Source organism: Tubulanus polymorphus, chromosome 4, assembly GCF_964204645.1.
Source record: "Tubulanus polymorphus chromosome 4, tnTubPoly1.2, whole genome shotgun sequence".
Classification (NCBI taxonomy): Eukaryota; Metazoa; Nemertea; class Palaeonemertea; order Tubulaniformes; family Tubulanidae; genus Tubulanus; species Tubulanus polymorphus.
The window spans coordinates 6,377,790-6,395,759 of NC_134028.1; the positions used below are offsets into that span (position 1 = coordinate 6,377,790).

The 17,970-nt window shown below is 38.1% G+C and overlaps 3 protein-coding genes across 3 annotated transcripts; all 3 read right to left on the reverse strand.

The window, feature by feature from the left end:
• Positions 1 to 9: 9 nt before the first annotated feature.
• On the reverse strand, positions 10 to 11,819 carry LOC141903484 (uncharacterized). The gene is made up of 15 exons (XM_074791605.1): positions 11,302 to 11,819; positions 10,871 to 11,059; positions 10,563 to 10,714; positions 10,368 to 10,473; positions 9,005 to 9,201; positions 8,652 to 8,821; positions 7,736 to 7,888; positions 4,037 to 4,164; positions 2,730 to 3,215; positions 2,395 to 2,583; positions 2,152 to 2,306; positions 1,958 to 2,063; positions 1,570 to 1,766; positions 834 to 1,003; positions 10 to 351 (listed from the first exon to the last, which is right to left on the reverse strand). Exons 1-15 carry the CDS (start codon positions 11,722 to 11,724, stop codon positions 188 to 190), a joined length of 2,985 nt encoding a protein of 994 aa, XP_074647706.1. The 5' UTR covers positions 11,725 to 11,819; the 3' UTR covers positions 10 to 187.
• Positions 3,836 to 7,731, reverse strand: LOC141904706 (gamma-butyrobetaine dioxygenase-like). The gene is made up of 7 exons (XM_074793339.1): positions 6,449 to 7,731; positions 6,104 to 6,292; positions 5,856 to 6,013; positions 5,528 to 5,633; positions 5,151 to 5,345; positions 4,602 to 4,771; positions 3,836 to 4,164 (listed from the first exon to the last, which is right to left on the reverse strand). Exons 1-5 carry the CDS (start codon positions 6,848 to 6,850, stop codon positions 5,193 to 5,195), a joined length of 1,008 nt encoding a protein of 335 aa, XP_074649440.1. The 5' UTR covers positions 6,851 to 7,731; the 3' UTR covers positions 3,836 to 4,164; positions 4,602 to 4,771; positions 5,151 to 5,192.
• A 916-nt stretch (positions 11,820 to 12,735) lies between the features above and the next one.
• LOC141903791 (non-selective voltage-gated ion channel VDAC2-like) lies at positions 12,736 to 17,843 on the reverse strand. Its single transcript, XM_074792105.1, has 9 exons — positions 17,707 to 17,843; positions 16,809 to 16,883; positions 16,473 to 16,607; positions 15,576 to 15,696; positions 15,356 to 15,466; positions 14,721 to 14,837; positions 13,951 to 14,101; positions 13,796 to 13,853; positions 12,736 to 13,306 (listed from the first exon to the last, which is right to left on the reverse strand). The coding sequence occupies exons 2-9, from the start codon at positions 16,873 to 16,875 to the stop codon at positions 13,212 to 13,214; spliced, it is 855 nt and encodes a 284-aa protein (XP_074648206.1). The 5' UTR covers positions 16,876 to 16,883; positions 17,707 to 17,843; the 3' UTR covers positions 12,736 to 13,211.
• Between the last annotated feature and the right edge of the window lie 127 nt (positions 17,844 to 17,970).

Consider the following 17,970-nt stretch of genomic DNA (forward strand, 5'->3'; position numbering starts at 1 on the left):
GCCATTTTATTAGAAAATAAATGTTTTATCATGAATATAGATTATTTGTTATGTCAGATTTTGCCTATGGTTGAGGTGAAGCTTATATTTTTTGGTCGGTGCCAGACCTATGACTGTCCATTTGATGCCCATATTGTTCCTCGAGCCAGACTTACAAGACCTGATTCCCGGAGGATTGGCTAGTTAACTAAATGTATTTGATTCCCAGTTCGTCCCTGAGTACCCGCATTCGAGAGCGAACGTCGTCCCAATCGAGGTACATTCCTTCAAGATGTCGGGCACCGTCTGAACCAACGTCGTAAGCTTCCCGCGCGTGCATGACCCGGGTATTATCAAATACAACGATATCCCCTGAAATGAATAAAAACTATCGAATTAAGGTAAGAACACTTGAGGACGTAAGGAAATTTTCTATTTGCCAGTAATGTAATTGAAACTTAGTAGCTTTTGAACGATTCAAGACATTGGAGAAATGAAGTGTGGGTGAAAAGAACGTTGATACTACCACCCCATTGCTATTTACTGCAGTCAAACTCGTAATCACTTGGGACCGACGAAATGCGAAATCAGTAGTAAACTCACTTAAGTCGGACCTTCTGGGACAATAAAAACGTGCCCAATTTGAGTGATATCCGAGTTGGATTTTGTATTCTATAGATCCTCAAAAAATATTTCAAAAGACATCCGAGTTGATCGTATCCGAATTGGGCGGAGCAACTGGATGTAACTGAATTTCAATAGGATATGTGTGAATACTAAATATGACGCCATTAAGGAATCATTATAACGAAATTATCGCTAGTTTTATGAATTTACGGAACTTTCATCTGTACCTGGTTTCAACAGGTGCGTCACGTAGTTTTTAGGGTCGTTCATTATTTCGTTAAGTTTCTTCAAGGCTTTGTAAACGAGTTGAACGTTTTCAAGAGGCACGCTGTTCATGAATGAGTCTCTCGTGACGTCGTTGTATCGCACGGCTATCACCCTACCTCGTCGATTGCGTCTGAAATGAAAAACAGATGATCATTCTGCTCGGTGGATCAACATCTGATTGTCGTAATGAACATCAAAATATATCGGTTTCATTTGCAATTCAAAATTATACGAATTTCAATTCAAATCCAAGCTAATTCGAGTTAGATTCATTAACCAACTTTGGCTAATTCCTAATTCTCCGCATAGTTTACTGGTGCGTTGTTTCGTCTAAATGTGCAGTTGAATGTAAAATCTGTACGGTAGCAATATTCTATGAAAACAAAATCATATATATCATATTCATAACCCATTTCTGTGGGTGTCGTATTATTATTATTCAAGGCCTAGTTTTATTAATACGTAAATAAGCCCCTGTTAATCTATAGAACCGCTTCCACGGTTAATGTTCTGAAAAACCAGAATTTTATGGAAGCAAATTCTTTACATTTTTCATTTCTCATTCGATGGATAATATAAAAAATACATAAAGATCATTTTATGTATTTTTGATAAAACGCTGTGCCCGGTCAAATTCGCCCCGAAGTGAACCTGGAAAGTGGTGCAGTTTCTGTAATTCAGAAAAAGAGAACATACACGAAAACCGGCCATTGGTGAATGAGTTTAAACTTGTAATCGTCAGTTCCTATATCTATGAAGGCGAGAATCTGCTCGCAGAGCAGTTTGTAATATTCAGGGTACTCATTTTCCATTATTTTAGCCGCGTTTGTCGCATCAACAAATCGGTTTCGACCTCCGGTCGAGGTGTTCTTAAGGCAATGTAAAAATTGTACCTGAAAAGGAAAATATGAATTTGGTTGAAAAAATTCGAAAATGAGTTTCATACGATACCAGTATGCAATAAATCGGCATTTCTTATTTCTTAAAAAGTGAAATGACACTAGACTAATCAATTCGAAAACTAAATGGTTAAAAAGATATTCTATAGATTGACGTAAAAGTAATATTATTTGATATTCATTACCCCAGGTACGTGGAGATAGAAGCAAAGATCGCTATGAAATTCTAATGTACTGTTGGTATAAGCCGCGTTCGATGGGTTTGTTTTGCTTTCGACTTCAAAATATTCACTGAAAAATAGATGTATATAATTGTTTTTAGAAAGAAATCCTAAAATCCATATCAATCTTAGATGAAATATACTAATTGAGTGCTTACCCGTAATTAGTTTTTCTAGAAAAACATATTTTCTCGGCTATTTTTCTCAAATGCCCGGTAGTTTCTGTCGGAGCATTCCGAATTAAAGCCAGCCCGAACCAATCCATATGAGTCAACCAATCCAGAAAATGGTTGGCATCATCTGATGAGGTAATCTAAAACAAAAATATTGAATCAACAAATGTTTTTATCTTATCCTAGTCGGTTGATGAAATTTGAAATGTTTTCGGTCGCTTCTCGTACTTTGTCATAATCGAAAGTGGGAATGTTGTCCTGCATTTCGGCTCCCCAGTGCTTATGTAGTTGCCCAAAGACCTCCAGTCTTTTCTCTCGAGCTGTTTCAGTGAATGATCTTTCCCGTAACCATTCACTAGTACATGTAGTTTGATGCCCGTCCGGCCATGTGATCGTCAGATTCCCATCTTCACCGACCTAACGAAGTGAAATCTTTTGATCATTTCGAATTGAAAATACGATTTTTCGACTTTTCCCCAAAAAGTAATGTATTATCTGCGCTAAACGCACACACGAGGAACATATCGTCCAATGATTTCATCTTCTTCCAAACTATCACTTACCACTGCGTTTTTTGGTTGAATATCTGGATCTAAATCCCTCATCGGAACGAGTCTGGATATAGTGGACGGGTGGAAACAGGCAGGACATTGACAGTTATCCCTGAGCCAGACGTACGGATAACTCGTCTGCGAACCGTCGTTCCAAGTAACATCCAGCCACTTTTTCACCGAGTTTTTGGTGACTGCCACTGCCCGTAATGGCTGTCCGTGCCCACCGATCGACTGTGTGTGCTGGAGTTGCGATCCACTCGTCAATCTCATGGTCGTCTTCGGGTTCCATAATCGCTTGAGGTTTATGTTCCACGAGACACAAATCGTCCGTATCAGGGTCTTTCGACTGACTACATTGTTCCCGGGGACGCCATTGGAAAAAATACGCGTTAGTATATGCGGCTTGTACCTTACAGCACACATCATATATCTATAGTTCTGCCGTGTTAGAAAAAACAAGCTTTCGTACGATAATAGATCGTGAACGAGTTCGCACTATTGTACTAGAATAATTACCAAAACCTGTCCCTATTCTGCCACTGTATAAAAGCGACGAAAAATTGTTACCATTGTTGCGTCCGGACTGGTATCGATGGAAAATGAGAGATACCTACTGCCGTTTTACAAATCGTAACGCATCGACAGCTGCGTATAAGCTAGAGTTGATTTGAATAAATTCAGACTAATTAGATATGCAATGTTAAACCGAGGCTTAGCGCATATTGTGCATCTGGTGTCAGATTGTTATTTTTTTCTCGTCTATGGTTCAATGTTAATTTCACGAGAATCCTTGCCCTTGGTCCCAACGCGTTACGATACGGGAGTGACTATTCAGATATGATTTCGAAAGGACAACTTTCCGAAGAATAAGAATTTTAATTATTTTATTCATCGGCAAAAGAACATGATCGCATTATTACAACAAGATTATACATTACTTATAGAGAAATAACAGATTTATAACAAAATTCGTAGAGTAGCCGTGTTAACAAGGTTTAAAATAAGTAACGAGACGAGTAGTACTGTATAGGTTAACTATTTAGCTTTCGCTTCTAATGAATAGAAGCTTCACCTGATGAAGCTTCTATTCAATAAATAGTTAACCTATACAGTACTACTCGTCTCGTTACTTATTTTAGATATATAACATCTACTATCTCCTTATAATGTAGAATTTGTGCAAGATGATATATGGATAATTCTATGGCATCTTATCCGGTCAACGCGCGAACCAAACAACATGGATGATTACTCTACTACTCGATAAAAACAAGAGAGAATGTCAACTATTTGATTCCCAGTTCGTCTCTGAGTACCCGCATTCGAGAGCGAACGTCGTCCCAATCGATGTACATTCCTTCAAGATGTCTGACACCGTCTGAACCAACGTCGTAAGCTTCCCGCGCGTGCAAAACACGGGTATTATCAAATACAACGATATCCCCTGAAATGAATCAAATCTATCGAATACATGAAGGACATTTTTGGACGTTAGATATGATTTTCTATTTACCAGCAAATACATTGTGATTTAATCTTAGTAGCTTTTTAACGATCCAAGACTTAGGAGAAATGAAGACTGGCCGTGTGGGTGATAAGCCCATCGCTAACTACCCCGTTGCTATACACAGTCAAACTCCCTATCACTTTGTACTAATTCCAGTGAAATGCGAAATACCGTGGTAGGCTCCTCAAGTCGGATCTTTTGGGGAATGTCCGATTTTAGTTATGTTCGAGTCGATCGGACCCGACTCGAGCGGTGTGTAATGTATGGGACTGAATGTCAATGGGATGTGTGTAAAAAGGAACTGTAGGTGAAACTACGATTACAATTATTACGAATAAATAAATTTATGAATTTTTATGAACTTTCATCTGTACCTGGTTTCAACATGTGGGTCACGTAGTTTTTAGGGTCGTTCATTATTTCGTCAAGTTTCGTCAAGGCTTTGTAAACGGGTTGAACGTTTTTGAGATTGACGCTGTTCATAAATGAGTCTCTCGTGACATTGCTATATCGCACGGCTATCACCCTACCTCGTCGATTGCGTCTGAAGAAAAAGAAAACAGATGTAGAATCACCCTGCTCGGTGGATCAAGATATGATTAACATATGTCATACTCAACTTGATAACCCATTCCTGTGATTTACGTGCCTTATTATCTAACTATCATTCGAGGCCTATTTTCATTAATATGATAATTACATATGTTAAACTCTACCGCTGTAAACGTGCTGAAAATTCAGAATATTTTCATCGTTTTCGATGATTTCCTCTAAAGTAAGGTCTTTCGATAACGATTCTAGGAGACTCATAAATCTCAAAATTTTGATCTTTCGCCATTGGACAGATGCTTTTCCCGATTCAACATTTCGCTCTAAATTAAACTTTTTGTTGGCGTTTGTACATGTAGAAAAAGAGAACATACACGAAAACCGGCCATTGGTGAATGAGTTTAAACTTGTAATCGTCAGTTCCTATATCTATGAAGGCGAGTCTGTTCGCAGAGCAGTTTGTAATATTCAGGGTACTCATTTTCCATTATTTTAGCCGCATTTGTCGCATCAACAAATCGATTTCGACCTCCGGTCGAGGTGTTTTTGAGGCAATGTAGAAATTGTACCTAAAAAGAAAATATGAATTTGGTTGAAAAAATTCGAGGAAATGAGTTTCATGTGCATATACGTTTGTCGGTATGCGTCATATATGTTTCTTAAGTGAAATGAATTAGATATACCGATTCGAAAAGTATGTGGTTAAGAAGTTATTTAGATTGACAATAAAGTAAATGTTGATATTCATTACCCCGGGTACGTGGAGATAATTGCAAAGATCGCTATGATATTCTAGATTTCGGTTGGTGTAAGCCGTGTTTGATGGGTTTGTTTTGCTTTCGACTTGAAAATATTCACTGAAAATAGATATTGTGTACTACATATTTCTATAGTATGTACATTCTTGATTTCCGCATATGGGATGCAGTAAAAGCGTAACTATTGTAATCCAGATTTTGATTTCATCTCGGCGTTTTCGACAGTCCAAATGATACAACGCGGTTTTAACGCAAATCCATCCACGCAGAAACCTTTATATATGAATCTTAGATGAAATATGGACCTGATTTAGTGCTTACCCGTAATTAGTTTTTCTGGGAAAACATATTTTCTCGGCTATTTTTCTCAAATGCCCGGTAGTTTCTGTCGGTGCATTCCGCATTAAAGCCAGCCCGAACCAATCCATATGAGTCAACCAATCCAGAAAATGCGGGTTGGCATCATCTGATGAGGTAATCTAATTAAAAGAAATACTGAATCAACAAATGTTTCTATCTTACCCTGGTTGGTTGATGATATTTGAAATGTTTTCGGTCGCTTCTCGTACTTTGTCATAATCGAAAGTGGGAATGTTGTCCTGCATTTCGGCTCCCCAGTGCTTATGTAGTTGCCCAAAGACCTCCAGTCTTTTCTCTCGAGCTGTTTCATTGAATGATCTTTCCCGCAACCATTCACTTGTACATGTAGTTTGATGCCCGTCCGGCCAAGTGATCGTCAGATTCCAATCTTCACCAACCTGATGTCAAAACGAAGTAGAATCTATTAATCATTTCGAAATGAAAATGCGATTTTTTCGTTATTTCCCTCAAAAAGTAATGTACCTGCTAATTGCACTCACGAGGCACATATCGTCCAATGATTATTCTATCTTTCCTCCCAAACTATCACTTACCACTGCGTCTTTTGGTTGAATTTCTGGATCTAAATCCCTCATCGGAACGAGTCTGGATATAGTGGACGGGTGGAAACAGGCGGGACATTGACAGTTATCTCTGAGCCAGACGTACGGATAACTCGTCTGCGAACCATCGTTCCAAGTAACATCCAGCCACTTTTTCACCGAGTTTTTGGTGACTGCCACCGCCCATATTGGTTGTCCAAGCCCACTGATCGACTGTGTGTGCTGAAGTTGCGTTCCTTGTCTCAATCTCACGGTCGTCTTCGGGTTCCATAATTGCTTGTAGTTAAAGTTCCACGCGTCACAAATTGTCTTCCGACCAACTACATTATTCCTGGGGACGCCATTGGAAAAAATACGCGTTAGTTTGCGCGTTCTGTATCTTACAGTTAGCATTATGTCGTGTTGAAAAACATTTCCGTACGACAGAGTGTTGTGACCGAGTTCGCGCTATTGTACTAGAATAATTACTCGCCCCCAGTCTGAACCGCCAAGCGACTGATTGGGATTAGATTTTTTGGTACCTAATTCATTACATCGGGATTTTGGGTATAACTAAGGTTGAAGATAATTTGGTCCATTTTTTATATTTATTGTCTTTTTTCCACGTGTAAATAGTCTGAACGTTTATTGTAGTTTCTTCTCGGGTAAATATTGACGTAGAAGTCCAGTGTTTGTTGATGTAGTGGTCCAGTCACCCTTGGTTTAATGTTTTAGATTTATTTCATCAGAATCCATGCCCTTGGTCCCAATACGTTTCTATACGGTATCATCAGGTGTATTGATTTCGAAAGAATAACAAATTGTTGAAGAATGAGACATTTTTTATTTCTAAGACACAAGCACATTATTGCATTATTACGTACAAGAAGATTAAACATTATTTACAGAAATTACATATCAAATATCCGGAACATTATCTCATTCCTCATTAAGGCGAATTTGTGCAAGTGTTTTTGCTTATATGGATAGTCATATAGAGGGTCTAATTTGGTCAACGCGGATAAAAACGAAAAAAGCTTTCGAGCTATATTCATGCACAAAGGGAACCATTCAGGCTGGACAGAAGATTGTTTACCCGACATTTCCAATTCTGTCGTTAAGCGAAATGTGATACTTTTTTGTACTTCGATATCCGATTTTGATGAATATATGTTCGCAGGTGGAACAGCACGAGAGAGTTCGGTGCATGAAGATTAATTCGTTAAAACCTTTCATTCAGGGTAGAAATCTCCGCTATACGCGTCATGGCGGTAACTTATATGTCGTCGTTTATATCCTATATGTCCAGTTCTTCTTTGAGAACTCGGGTGCGCGAATGGATTTCATCCCAGTCGATGTACATCCCTTCAAGATGTCGAACACCAGTTGAGCCGACGTCGTAACCTTCCCGCGCGTGCAAAACACGGGTATTGTCAAATGCAGCAATATCACCTGAAAATAAGTTATGTTCTTTTTAGTACTTCATGCTTTTTATGTCGACACTATTCTTTTTACACGCTAAAAATACAAGGAATTTATCGTATATTCAGCAGAAACGAGACCTCCAGTTAGATTTCAAATAACGGGCAAGCATAGAACTAGTCAGTAACCTGTCTGTGGTTTAGTTTCACGATCGGATATTTTCACAAACCACAACTTACCACCAACGATTAGGTAAGCATAGAACTTAACTCATTTCGAATACGTATCGTTCTCGGCACAAGCTCTTACGACTTCTAACTAAAACGGGTCGGGTTGAAATCTTCTTAGACCGGACTTAAAGTTTTTAGATTGGCTACAAATTGTCTAAATGTTTATACAGCTGACCTTTCGGTTCAATTTGAAAGTTATTATGAATAACCGCCAATTACGAGAGTGAAATCAGTTAAATCGTGCTAGTGAACTCTGCGCGATTTGAATTGATCAAACAGCCTCTTTGGACCCGAACTTTAATCGCATTTGAGGACTCTGATCTGTGTGTGAATTTGTCGTTGATTATCAAATGGAATCAAATAGCATTACTTTGACCCGAACGTTGAATATAGGCCTTCTGTAGTGGACTGTGGTCTGTGTGAAAGTGCCGGCGTTGTATCACATGAAATTCTAAGAACTACTTCTGACCGGCACTCTCTACGCCAATCATGAATTAGAAGTGCGTTAATTTGTTTCATTTTTATCTCACTTCGCATTATCTATGGTCAGGGCATCAACATACCTGCTCTAGGCATGTGAGTTACGTGATTTTTCGGATCGTACATGATGTCATCCAATTTTCTCAACGCTTTGTAAACGGGTTGAACATCTTCGATGGGAACGCTATTCATAAATGAGTCTCTTGACTGATTGTTGTAACGGATTGCCGTCACTCTACCGCGAAGATTACGTCTGAAATGACATAAACACAAAATTAGGCCCGCTAGAAAAGCATAGAATCGTTCTGCACACGATTTGAAAAACGTGTTGCACTTGGTAAACCGTAAGCGGAAAAGTATTTTTCGGTTATTTAGAAATGGAGTTTCATGTTCAGAAATCTTAAAAGTACGCCTTATTTTAGATGCAAATACGTACATAAAAACCGGCCACTGAGTAATCATATTGAATTTGTATTCGTCCACACCGATATCATTAAAATCAAGGATTCTCGTACAAAGCAGTTTGTAATATTCGGGGTATTCGTCTTCTAAGATTTTAGCCGCGTAGGAAGCATCGACGAACTGGTTTCGACCCCCGGAAGACGTGTTCTTTACACAGTGCAGAAATTGAACCTGAAATAAGAGGAATGCGTTTTGAAAAAATGAAGTTAAAATGTGTTTCCTTGCTAGAACATTTTTTTCAATGTATCTTTATGTTTTTATAAATGCACGAATGAGTATAAATGAATGTGTGGTTTTTGCGCGTAAGCAAGTGCACTGATTCTACTTTCTTCAAATATAGTGGCTGACAAATCAATCATAAATACTTGAAACATTGTACATTTTTTATCGTATAGAACGAATGAAAACAATGATAAGATGTATACATAGATAAACCACACACTTCGAGTAGAATTCATTTGCCTCGAACTAAACGCATTTACCTTGGACTAAATAAGGACTTTAGATATCGTTTAAGACATTTAAGTAAATTGAAAGGTTGAGAAACTTTATTGTTTAGAGATAAGCATGACCGTAAATTAAGAACTGAAGGGATCAAGGAAATCAACCCAATTACGTCATCACAAGTTGTCTGGTCAAGTCGGTACTTAAAATCAATACTCAATTTGTAGACGTCAAAAAAGTTCTATATACTTGTATTAAAAGCCAAGCGGCGCTATTTCGTTGAAGTTGAATCAATCTCAATAGTTCATAATAGTGCACATATAGTGACTGTCTTTAGAGACGCGGTAAGTGTAGTCGGGTCGAAACAGTCCACGACGTTCTAATCTCTAAAAATGTAGTTATTCGATTATGGGCCAAGATTGGCGTCGACAGAAAACCATGACTTTCATTTCCTGCTTTTCAGATGCTAAACAGTAAATTCAGTTAAATACTAGATAAACCCCCATCTAATATCCTTTCCACCCGATGTGATATGATTTTTGAAAAGTACTAATACTGACTGTTCTGAATGTTCAATGACAATCTTCAGTCAGCGTTAACTGAGTATAAACGAATGAAATACTATCAATATCATGAGCAAAAATTGATAATAGTATAAATACGTTCACCGATAAGGACCATCCTTTCCGCTAAGCCCGACGAGTTTCGGTGTGGCCACGACGCTGACAAAAAACCGGCCAAGTTTATTACGGTACTCGATCGACCGGCTTCATGACCTGCTATTGATGCGGCTAAACTCTCTATCCAAAATTTGGAAATAAAGAAACAATGATCAGCAATTACACAGGACAACCGTTATAAGATATTTGATGTGAAAAATAAAAAGATTTTACCCCCGGTACGTGGTGATAGTAAGTTAGATCGCAATGAAAGCCTAGTTTAGCTGTAGTATAGGCAAGGTTACTGGGGTCCGCCTTGCTTTCGACTGTAAAGGATTCACTGAAAATACGTAGACCGGGAAATACATTTCCTTCATAATTCTTGAAAATAAGATCAGCGATTTTGAATCTGTTTGAACGTATACATACCCGTAACTTGTTTTTCTGGCAAAACAAACTCTTTTGGCGATTTTTCGCAGATGTCCAGGAGTTTCTTTGGGGGCGTTTGTGATGAGCGTCATACCGTAACGGTCGACGTTCATCAACCAATCCAATAGGTAATGATCATCATCAGAACAGAGCTGCAGAAAATTGAATCGCAATCTTAGGCTAAACCGAAGATATGATGCCTTGTTTCCCCTAATCGGTCGCATCATTTTATAAAATGCAATGAAATTTGTAATCATCAAAAGAAAAATCACTGAAAATCGCTGAAATCACTTTGACTGCAGACTTACCCTGTCATAGTCATAAGTAGGAATCTTTCCCTGCATTTCGGCTCCCCAGTGCTGATGTAGTTGTCCTAAAACTCCGACTCTCTTCTCTCGAGCTGTTTCAGTGAACGACCTCTCCCACAACCATTCGCTCGTACACGGGCTTTGATGGCCGTCCGGCCAAGTGATCGTCAGATTCCCATCTTCGCCAACCTGGCAATGTAAAAAGATCTTTTTTTTCAAATCAAAAAATTAATAGATGTAAAAAGTACTTCAGTGAATTCGACATTTTCCTTTAAGAATGCTTCGATCATTTCCACATTATTCAATTTTGTCTATAGTTTACATATAAGTAAGGAATAATTTTGACGTTGTCCATCATAATTTTTCTGTGATGTGAAAGTGATTTGATTATTTGAGATTTTGAAATTCTTGTTAATTTTTCCTTCACTTACCACCACATCTTTTGGTTGGATTTCTGGATCTAAATCCATCATCAGAACCAACCTGGCTTTCGAAACCGGGTGGAAACATATAGGACATTGACAGTTGTCTCTGAGCCAGACGTACGGATAACTCGTCTGCGAACCGTCGTTCCAAGTAACATCCAGCCATTTCTTCTGCGCGTTTAGAGCGACTTTTACCGCCCGTAATGGTTCGTCGAAATGTCTTTTCGATTGTACGTGTTGAAGGCGCGAACCTCGATTCTCCGACTGGTCAGCGGTCACCGGTTTCCATCTCGAATCAAATTTACTCGTCGAACAACTTATCGGCCTGACCATCAGTTTTCTACGACAAACAACGATTTTATTTTCGTGAAAAACATTCGAAAAGGTACGTAAAACTGAACGCGAACTTTTTACACTTTTGGCGAACATGGTGAAAAGCGATAGAGAGAGAGAGAGAGCAACCTCGCCTCGAAGTCAGGGGCAGTCGCGATGTCGCCTGATTACTGATTCTAAAATACCTAAAGGAAAGTGTTGTCGCTGTATATATACCATATAACGAACTCTGACGTACGTAGTTGAAAGTTCACAGCAATTGTGAACCTAAAGAAGATAACTATAACTATTCACGGAAGGACACTAACGACCTGTAATCTCAGTGTTAAGAAACGATTATAGTAAAACAAATATGGTTTTGCTTTGATCGAATTAATGATAGCAAGGTGGGGGTCTGTAAAATTAGATATTTTTCATGACAAAAAGAACAAAATCTTAATTTAATGCTTTTCAACAAAATTTGAAGATTTAATTGATTTCAACGTATTACTAGCGTGTAAAATACTATTCATTCGATTGTATATTTGAATTCTATAAATTACAACAAACTACATGTAGCTTGCCAAAATCATCTTATATGTCTGCGTATAATTCCACCAAAACCTTTGATCCATCATTAACAAACGACGACTGTGTTGAAGTAGTATTGATGTTGATTTGTGTTTGAGAATTCTATCCTTTATATTCTATATGAAAATTTGAGTAAATTGTGTTAGATTTCAGAGAATTTATATTTCATTCGCAGTCGACAATTGAAAATTTCATTGTATCAAAACTAATTGAATGACAAATGAACACTAGCTTCACAAACAACACTGAAAAAATTCACTCCCTTGGCAGGGATTCGAACCTGATTGATCAGTGGCAGTCGATGTCTTAAAGTTCGAATCCCTGCCCAGGTTTTTTAGCGAATATTCTTCGAGCTTCTGACCATGGACTGACAAAAAGACCTTCGAGCATTCATCAATCTTTCGTTTGTAAGGATTCGAACCCAATGTGGCATTTCCAATGTTTGCAGAAACGTCTCTTGGCTCATTTTCCAAAACGCAATATGTGGCCGCAAAAATCTTTTAGACATCAAGAAACAAGAGAAGTAACAACAACGTATTAAATGTAATAACAGAACCAGATACACGAATGTACCTTTGGGGATTCATTTATTTTTACTCGCGACACAAAAACTTTGTGAAAAAATTCCATTACGCCAAAACAAATCTAAATTACCGTAGAGCGCTGAGTAAGCAACAAAGTTTACTGTTAAACACAACTAATGCTGCTATTAATTACAATTTTACCGTAAATGATGCGGGTCAGTGTCAGCTCGCGATCACATCCACGTATAATTCATTACAAATTTCATTCAAAATTGAAGATCCAAGATAAATATCATTAAATAATAACACAGGATTGTTTGCGTCGTTTTAGCTGCAGTTGATACTATTTCAAACGAGTCATTTTTTACAAATACGATATACACTGAGAATTAGTTTACACTATATATGCACACTGTTAAAGAGTTTTATTTTTTTGTTTAATTTTCTAGAAGAACCAAACGGCTGATTTTTAATACGATTAACAAATGTCTATTTAGTGTCGATATCTAATCCGAGTCCGATTTTGTGTCCACCGGCGTTTATATTCTTGGCGTCTATAAGCGTGGAGAGGGTTAACTGTACACCTGAATAAAAAGAAAAGACCACAATTGACAATAGAATCCCATTACAGTAAGCCATTGTACTGGAGTAATCCAGATGCACAATACGTTTTCGATATAACCCTATTCATTGCCGACTAATTAATTCCCTAAATGTGTTGAATAATGGGGCACACCACTTTAACGTGTCTTCATCGCTATGATTGTTGGTAACAAAAATTTAACCGTTTGTCGGTTGACAGGTGCTGCCATCTTTCGATAGCGTTAAAAACTAATTTACATAAATACACCACAGAGTACAAGCCAAGTGCAGTGTACGAGAGAAGTAAATCACTGATTTATAGACTGCATTCGACTCTATGAATAGCTTAATTGAAAAATGAGCCAATTTTCATTTCTCAAGTCATAACTGTCAAAATGGTAAGAATTATTTTAAGAATTCAATAGAATTGTATGGACCCTCGATTTGTTAATAATTCATTTCCAGCTGTATTTTCTGTCCACAATACATACCATCGCGGATATTTGTTGCATAGCCCATGCCAATCTGTCCAGCATTGTTTACCTTCATCTAAAAATAAGAATCGATAGAAAATACTTCGATAGTTTTCCTCCTCACACGGGACAAACAAAAATCATCGAAGAGAAAATTCTAAATTCATACGCACCCTAACAAAAGTATCGTCATCTAATTTATATTTTCCGGCGAAACCGAATCGAGTGGCATTCGTTCCAGCCGTCCACGAGAGATTGACGCCCGTTTCGAGGTTTTTATTTACTTTTTGATGAATTGAGCCGGCGAACTCGCTACTGTCCGTTCTACAACGATAACGCAGATAAAACACAGATTAGAACCGTGTCGCGCGAATTCAATCATATTCCACGCGAACGACGAGGTAAAACACTTTTGCCACTTTCCGCCTATTTACATATACAAATCCCCTGAGTTTTCCCTGATGTTTTTCATGTGATTACACAAAATTTACCTGGGTGAACCATGAGAAATTTCAAGGCTTAAAATGTTACAATTCGTTGATTAATCGTTGAATCGTGCATTAATAAAGCAACACGTGGTCAATAGCATCATTCGAATTCCCCAAGTTTTCCAGGTTTTTGGTAAAATTTGTCAGAGAGCTTTCCCCAATTTTTCCTATTCCCAGAGTTTTCCAGGTCTGTGGCCTCCCCGCTTGAGAATGTGAGTATATTGGAGTGCCAAGCCTCCCCTTACAACCTTTACAACTTCCATTGCCCTCCACTCCCTGTTAGGTAGGTAGAGGATTTGCGTAGCAAATACTGGATAAAGCAAATAGAGGAACATGACTAACACAATGACAAATCCCACCTGATGATAATCCGACAAGTCAAAATCTGTACATTTCGAAATGTCTTTTAACCCTGGCTATTCTAAACTCTGACACAAAGTTTTACGAATACGTACACGCTAGTGTGTAAAGTGAAATCATCACCGGAAAATCCTACGGCGAAATTGTTACGCGTCAGTTTAGATTTGGCCGTATCGAACGACATCTGGTATCCAGCTAACCAACCATTGTATCTGAAATAGTAAATATCTATATCAATCATACGAATCAATACTATATTTACAAGAAGCAGCAAGCGATTCCGGAATATATTCTACAAGACTTTTTTCATAGTCATATGAATAAACTTTTAGTCAAAATAGTTTCTTTGGAAGTAAATACAGTCAAACTCTCATCAGTCATCAAAGCTGGGATGATCATTACATTCAGGACTTGTCCAAATAACAACTTACACTTGAATATCAAATAAAAATTGGGTCTCAAAAATAGTGATAAAATAATTTTTTTCTGTGATGACTCATCGGAAGACAACTAAACAGAGTTTGACTATATCATCAAACTCGGAAAATGCTAACTAATTTTCCAAATCGAAACTCGAATCTACTGTATATGGCCAGTAGAGCAGCTGTAATCCATAATTCAATTCGTCCATACTCTTAGTACAGTACTACTCTTCATTCGAAACAGTGCAAAATCTTTGCACTGTATGTAAATACGAAATAATTTGCAAATACGTAATACCCATACATACCCTAGAACAGCTGCGCCGTGGATCGTCGGACCGGCAAAGTCGAAATCTACATCGCAATTCGCGTGAAGATAATCCATCTTGTACGCGGTCTTTATCTTACCACTTTTCTTTCTGAAATACGCGCGAAAAAAACAGTTCCCACATCAATATCTGTATATTTCATGGCTAGAGACGCAAGCATCGCATATTTTTTTAGAATATTCGTCCCACTTTCTCTTACCCGGAATGAGGTGCGAAACTGGTGTCGAACGATAATTTCAAACCCTTCGCGATCTGGTCCTCGATGGTGACCTCCGTTGCCAGCACATTTTCAGTGTTCCATTTTTCAGTAAAAGTCAAGCCTACAAAAGTTCAAAATAATACATGTATACATACTCAAACATTCGCTAATCACCTAAAATATTACTTTTTTTTTTTCATATTCGGTGAGCGATAAATAATTTCATTTCAAGACCATTACCTTTGGTTCCCATAGTAATATGAATACAATTTTAAAAGGTTTTTCTTGGGTGATTTATCATTTTATCCCCCATGGAAATGAACAGATACCGCCATATTAAGAGGCGGTCAGCATTTCAATGACTGCTTGTGTTCATATTCCCAAACACTTCCTAGCCAGGAAATACCATTTCAAAATTCCCAAGTTGTTCCCACAGTACCATGATAACTCAAAGCACATCAGCATAGATCCAACTTTTAACCGATTATCCATTCCCAAAACAATGGGATACCGGTAAGGCTACTGTGGGAAGCGAGGATTCGGCGATAAACCGCCAGGATCGCTAGTGGCACTGTGTAACCGCGCTTCAATTTCTTTTACATTTCAATTGAATTCGAGTCAACTTTTTCGATTAGTAAATCAATTTTCAGTGAAATCAATACCATACAATGAGTGAGAAAGGGAATCTTATATCTATCAGATGAGTCGTTTGATAATTTTCCCATTTGAAAGCCTAAAAGTAAAGTTCAAATTTCATCGAAAATGAACTGATTTTCACAACAAATAACCCGGTGATTTGTCGCGCCATCTGGTGTCGCCGGTATCCCATTCTTTAAGTTAATTTCAAACATTTCATATTACAGTCTGAAAGAAGGATACAAAATGTTCTCAGCATACCATAGTCGCTCCACTTGTATTTGGTCTCTAGGTTTCCGGCGATTTTTCCCGTGTCGCTGTTTGAGTTTCCACCGACTGTGAATTGCATGCCATTACTGGCTTGGGTTTTCACTTCCATCTTGTGGAATCCATAATCTAAAAGTAAACGTAGAAAAGGTTTAGACGTGAAATATATTCAGGGCTCGATTTCACGAAAAGTTATCAACTATTTTCGGTTGTTGTATTGTAAGTGGTTACTTAACGTTTTCAACGAGGACAACAATTCAGACTTGAACTTCTTAAATATTACATTTTTCATTGAATTTGGAAATCATCATTTCTGAGCTGGACACTTACTGTAACCCTTGTTGAAGAGGTCGCGGCCAGATTTGCCCAAGTCACCGTAGCAGGGTGGGATAACCATATTTGTATCTGAAAAATACAATTAATTATTTGAAATGAATTTTCAATATTTAGCAGGGGCGGATCCGGAAATTCAGAGTATGGCGCAAAAATCATTCTAAGGGTTAGTTGTAAACTTCTACATATACAGTACACCACGCCATATAACAACACCATCTTGTTTCCGATCAACCCAATCTTTCTTATGAAAGCCACTGAGAAAAATTGGGGTCAACTCGCATGAAAATTTTACCATTAGCCGAACTACTGAAGTGATTTACAAAATGATCAGCAATTATTTGCAACTGTAACTTTACTTTCACTATATATAGTCATCATGTTGTGAAAATGTCATCTAGTTCTACTACTAGGCAAAAAGGGCCGATTAACATTTTTGTAGTTATCCACTAACATCAACAAGCCAGCGTACTTAATTTTGATTAAAAAAATTATCAAACACTCCGAAACAGTGATCATGTTTCACAAAATTACATGCAATTAATTGAGTAGATTTGTCGTCGTTCATTGATGTTAGTTACACAACAAATTTCATTTTTGTGAAAATTGTGAGGCGGTAAATATCTGAAAATTCAACTACTTATATTCATAGTTCATTCTCCCAGAACTTGTAACGTAAAAAGTGAAACTGAACTTGGGGGTTTCATCAATCGGAAAGGACTACGTGATTCCTAAAAGTTGACAAGGTCGACATGGTCGAGTGATTTTCGACAGAGATATATTTCCGCATCTGCTGTAGGGAGCGAGAGATTTTCTCGGTGATCACACGTCACGGCGTTGAGGGGATCAACTCAACGACGCTTCGAAATGCACTTTCGTAAGCGACGGTTTTTACCTGTTCAACTGTAAAACGACCACGTAAATCAGTGAGGAATTTTCGGCGAGTTTCCACCACAGGCTCGTCTACTCGATAGGAACCGGAAGTAGCAGTAGAATGTGGGGTGTACCGGCAGAAATCGACGGAGTCCGTTTTCGGCGGTGCGAAAATCGCCAGCAGTCCGAATCTGCGGTCATCCTAAATACCGACCAAAACCGGGAAATGGCACGAAACTGGCCTAAACCTTCTAACAATCCTCTTATTTCAAGGAAAAACGTTTTA

Excerpts from the sequence above, each read along its gene's own strand:
- LOC141903484 (XM_074791605.1), bottom strand. The coding sequence starts at position 11,724 with ATGTTCGCCAAAAGTGTAAAAAGTTCGCGTTCAGTTTTACGTACCTTT. Across the intron at positions 7,889-8,651 it reads AACTCACATGCCTAGAGCAG|GTGATATTGCTGCATTTGAC; the intron begins GTATGTTGATGC and ends ACTTATTTTCAG. Across the intron at positions 2,584-2,729 it reads TTCAACCAAAAAACGCAGTG|GTCGGTGAAGATGGGAATCT; the intron begins GTAAGTGATAGT and ends TCACTTCGTTAG.
- LOC141903791 (XM_074792105.1), bottom strand. The coding sequence starts at position 16,875 with ATGGTTATCCCACCCTGCTACGGTGACTTGGGCAAATCTGGCCGCGAC. Across the intron at positions 14,102-14,720 it reads TTCACTTTACACACTAGCGT|AACGGACAGTAGCGAGTTCG; the intron begins GTACGTATTCGT and ends TTATCGTTGTAG. Across the intron at positions 13,854-13,950 it reads ATGACGATACTTTTGTTAGG|ATGAAGGTAAACAATGCTGG; the intron begins GTGCGTATGAAT and ends TCTTATTTTTAG.
- LOC141904706 (XM_074793339.1), bottom strand. The coding sequence starts at position 6,850 with ATGCTAACTGTAAGATACAGAACGCGCAAACTAACGCGTATTTTTTCC. Across the intron at positions 6,014-6,103 it reads CCACTTTCGATTATGACAAA|ATTACCTCATCAGATGATGC; the intron begins GTACGAGAAGCG and ends TCTTTTAATTAG. Across the intron at positions 5,346-5,527 it reads ATTATCTCCACGTACCCGGG|GTACAATTTCTACATTGCCT; the intron begins GTAATGAATATC and ends TTTTCTTTTTAG.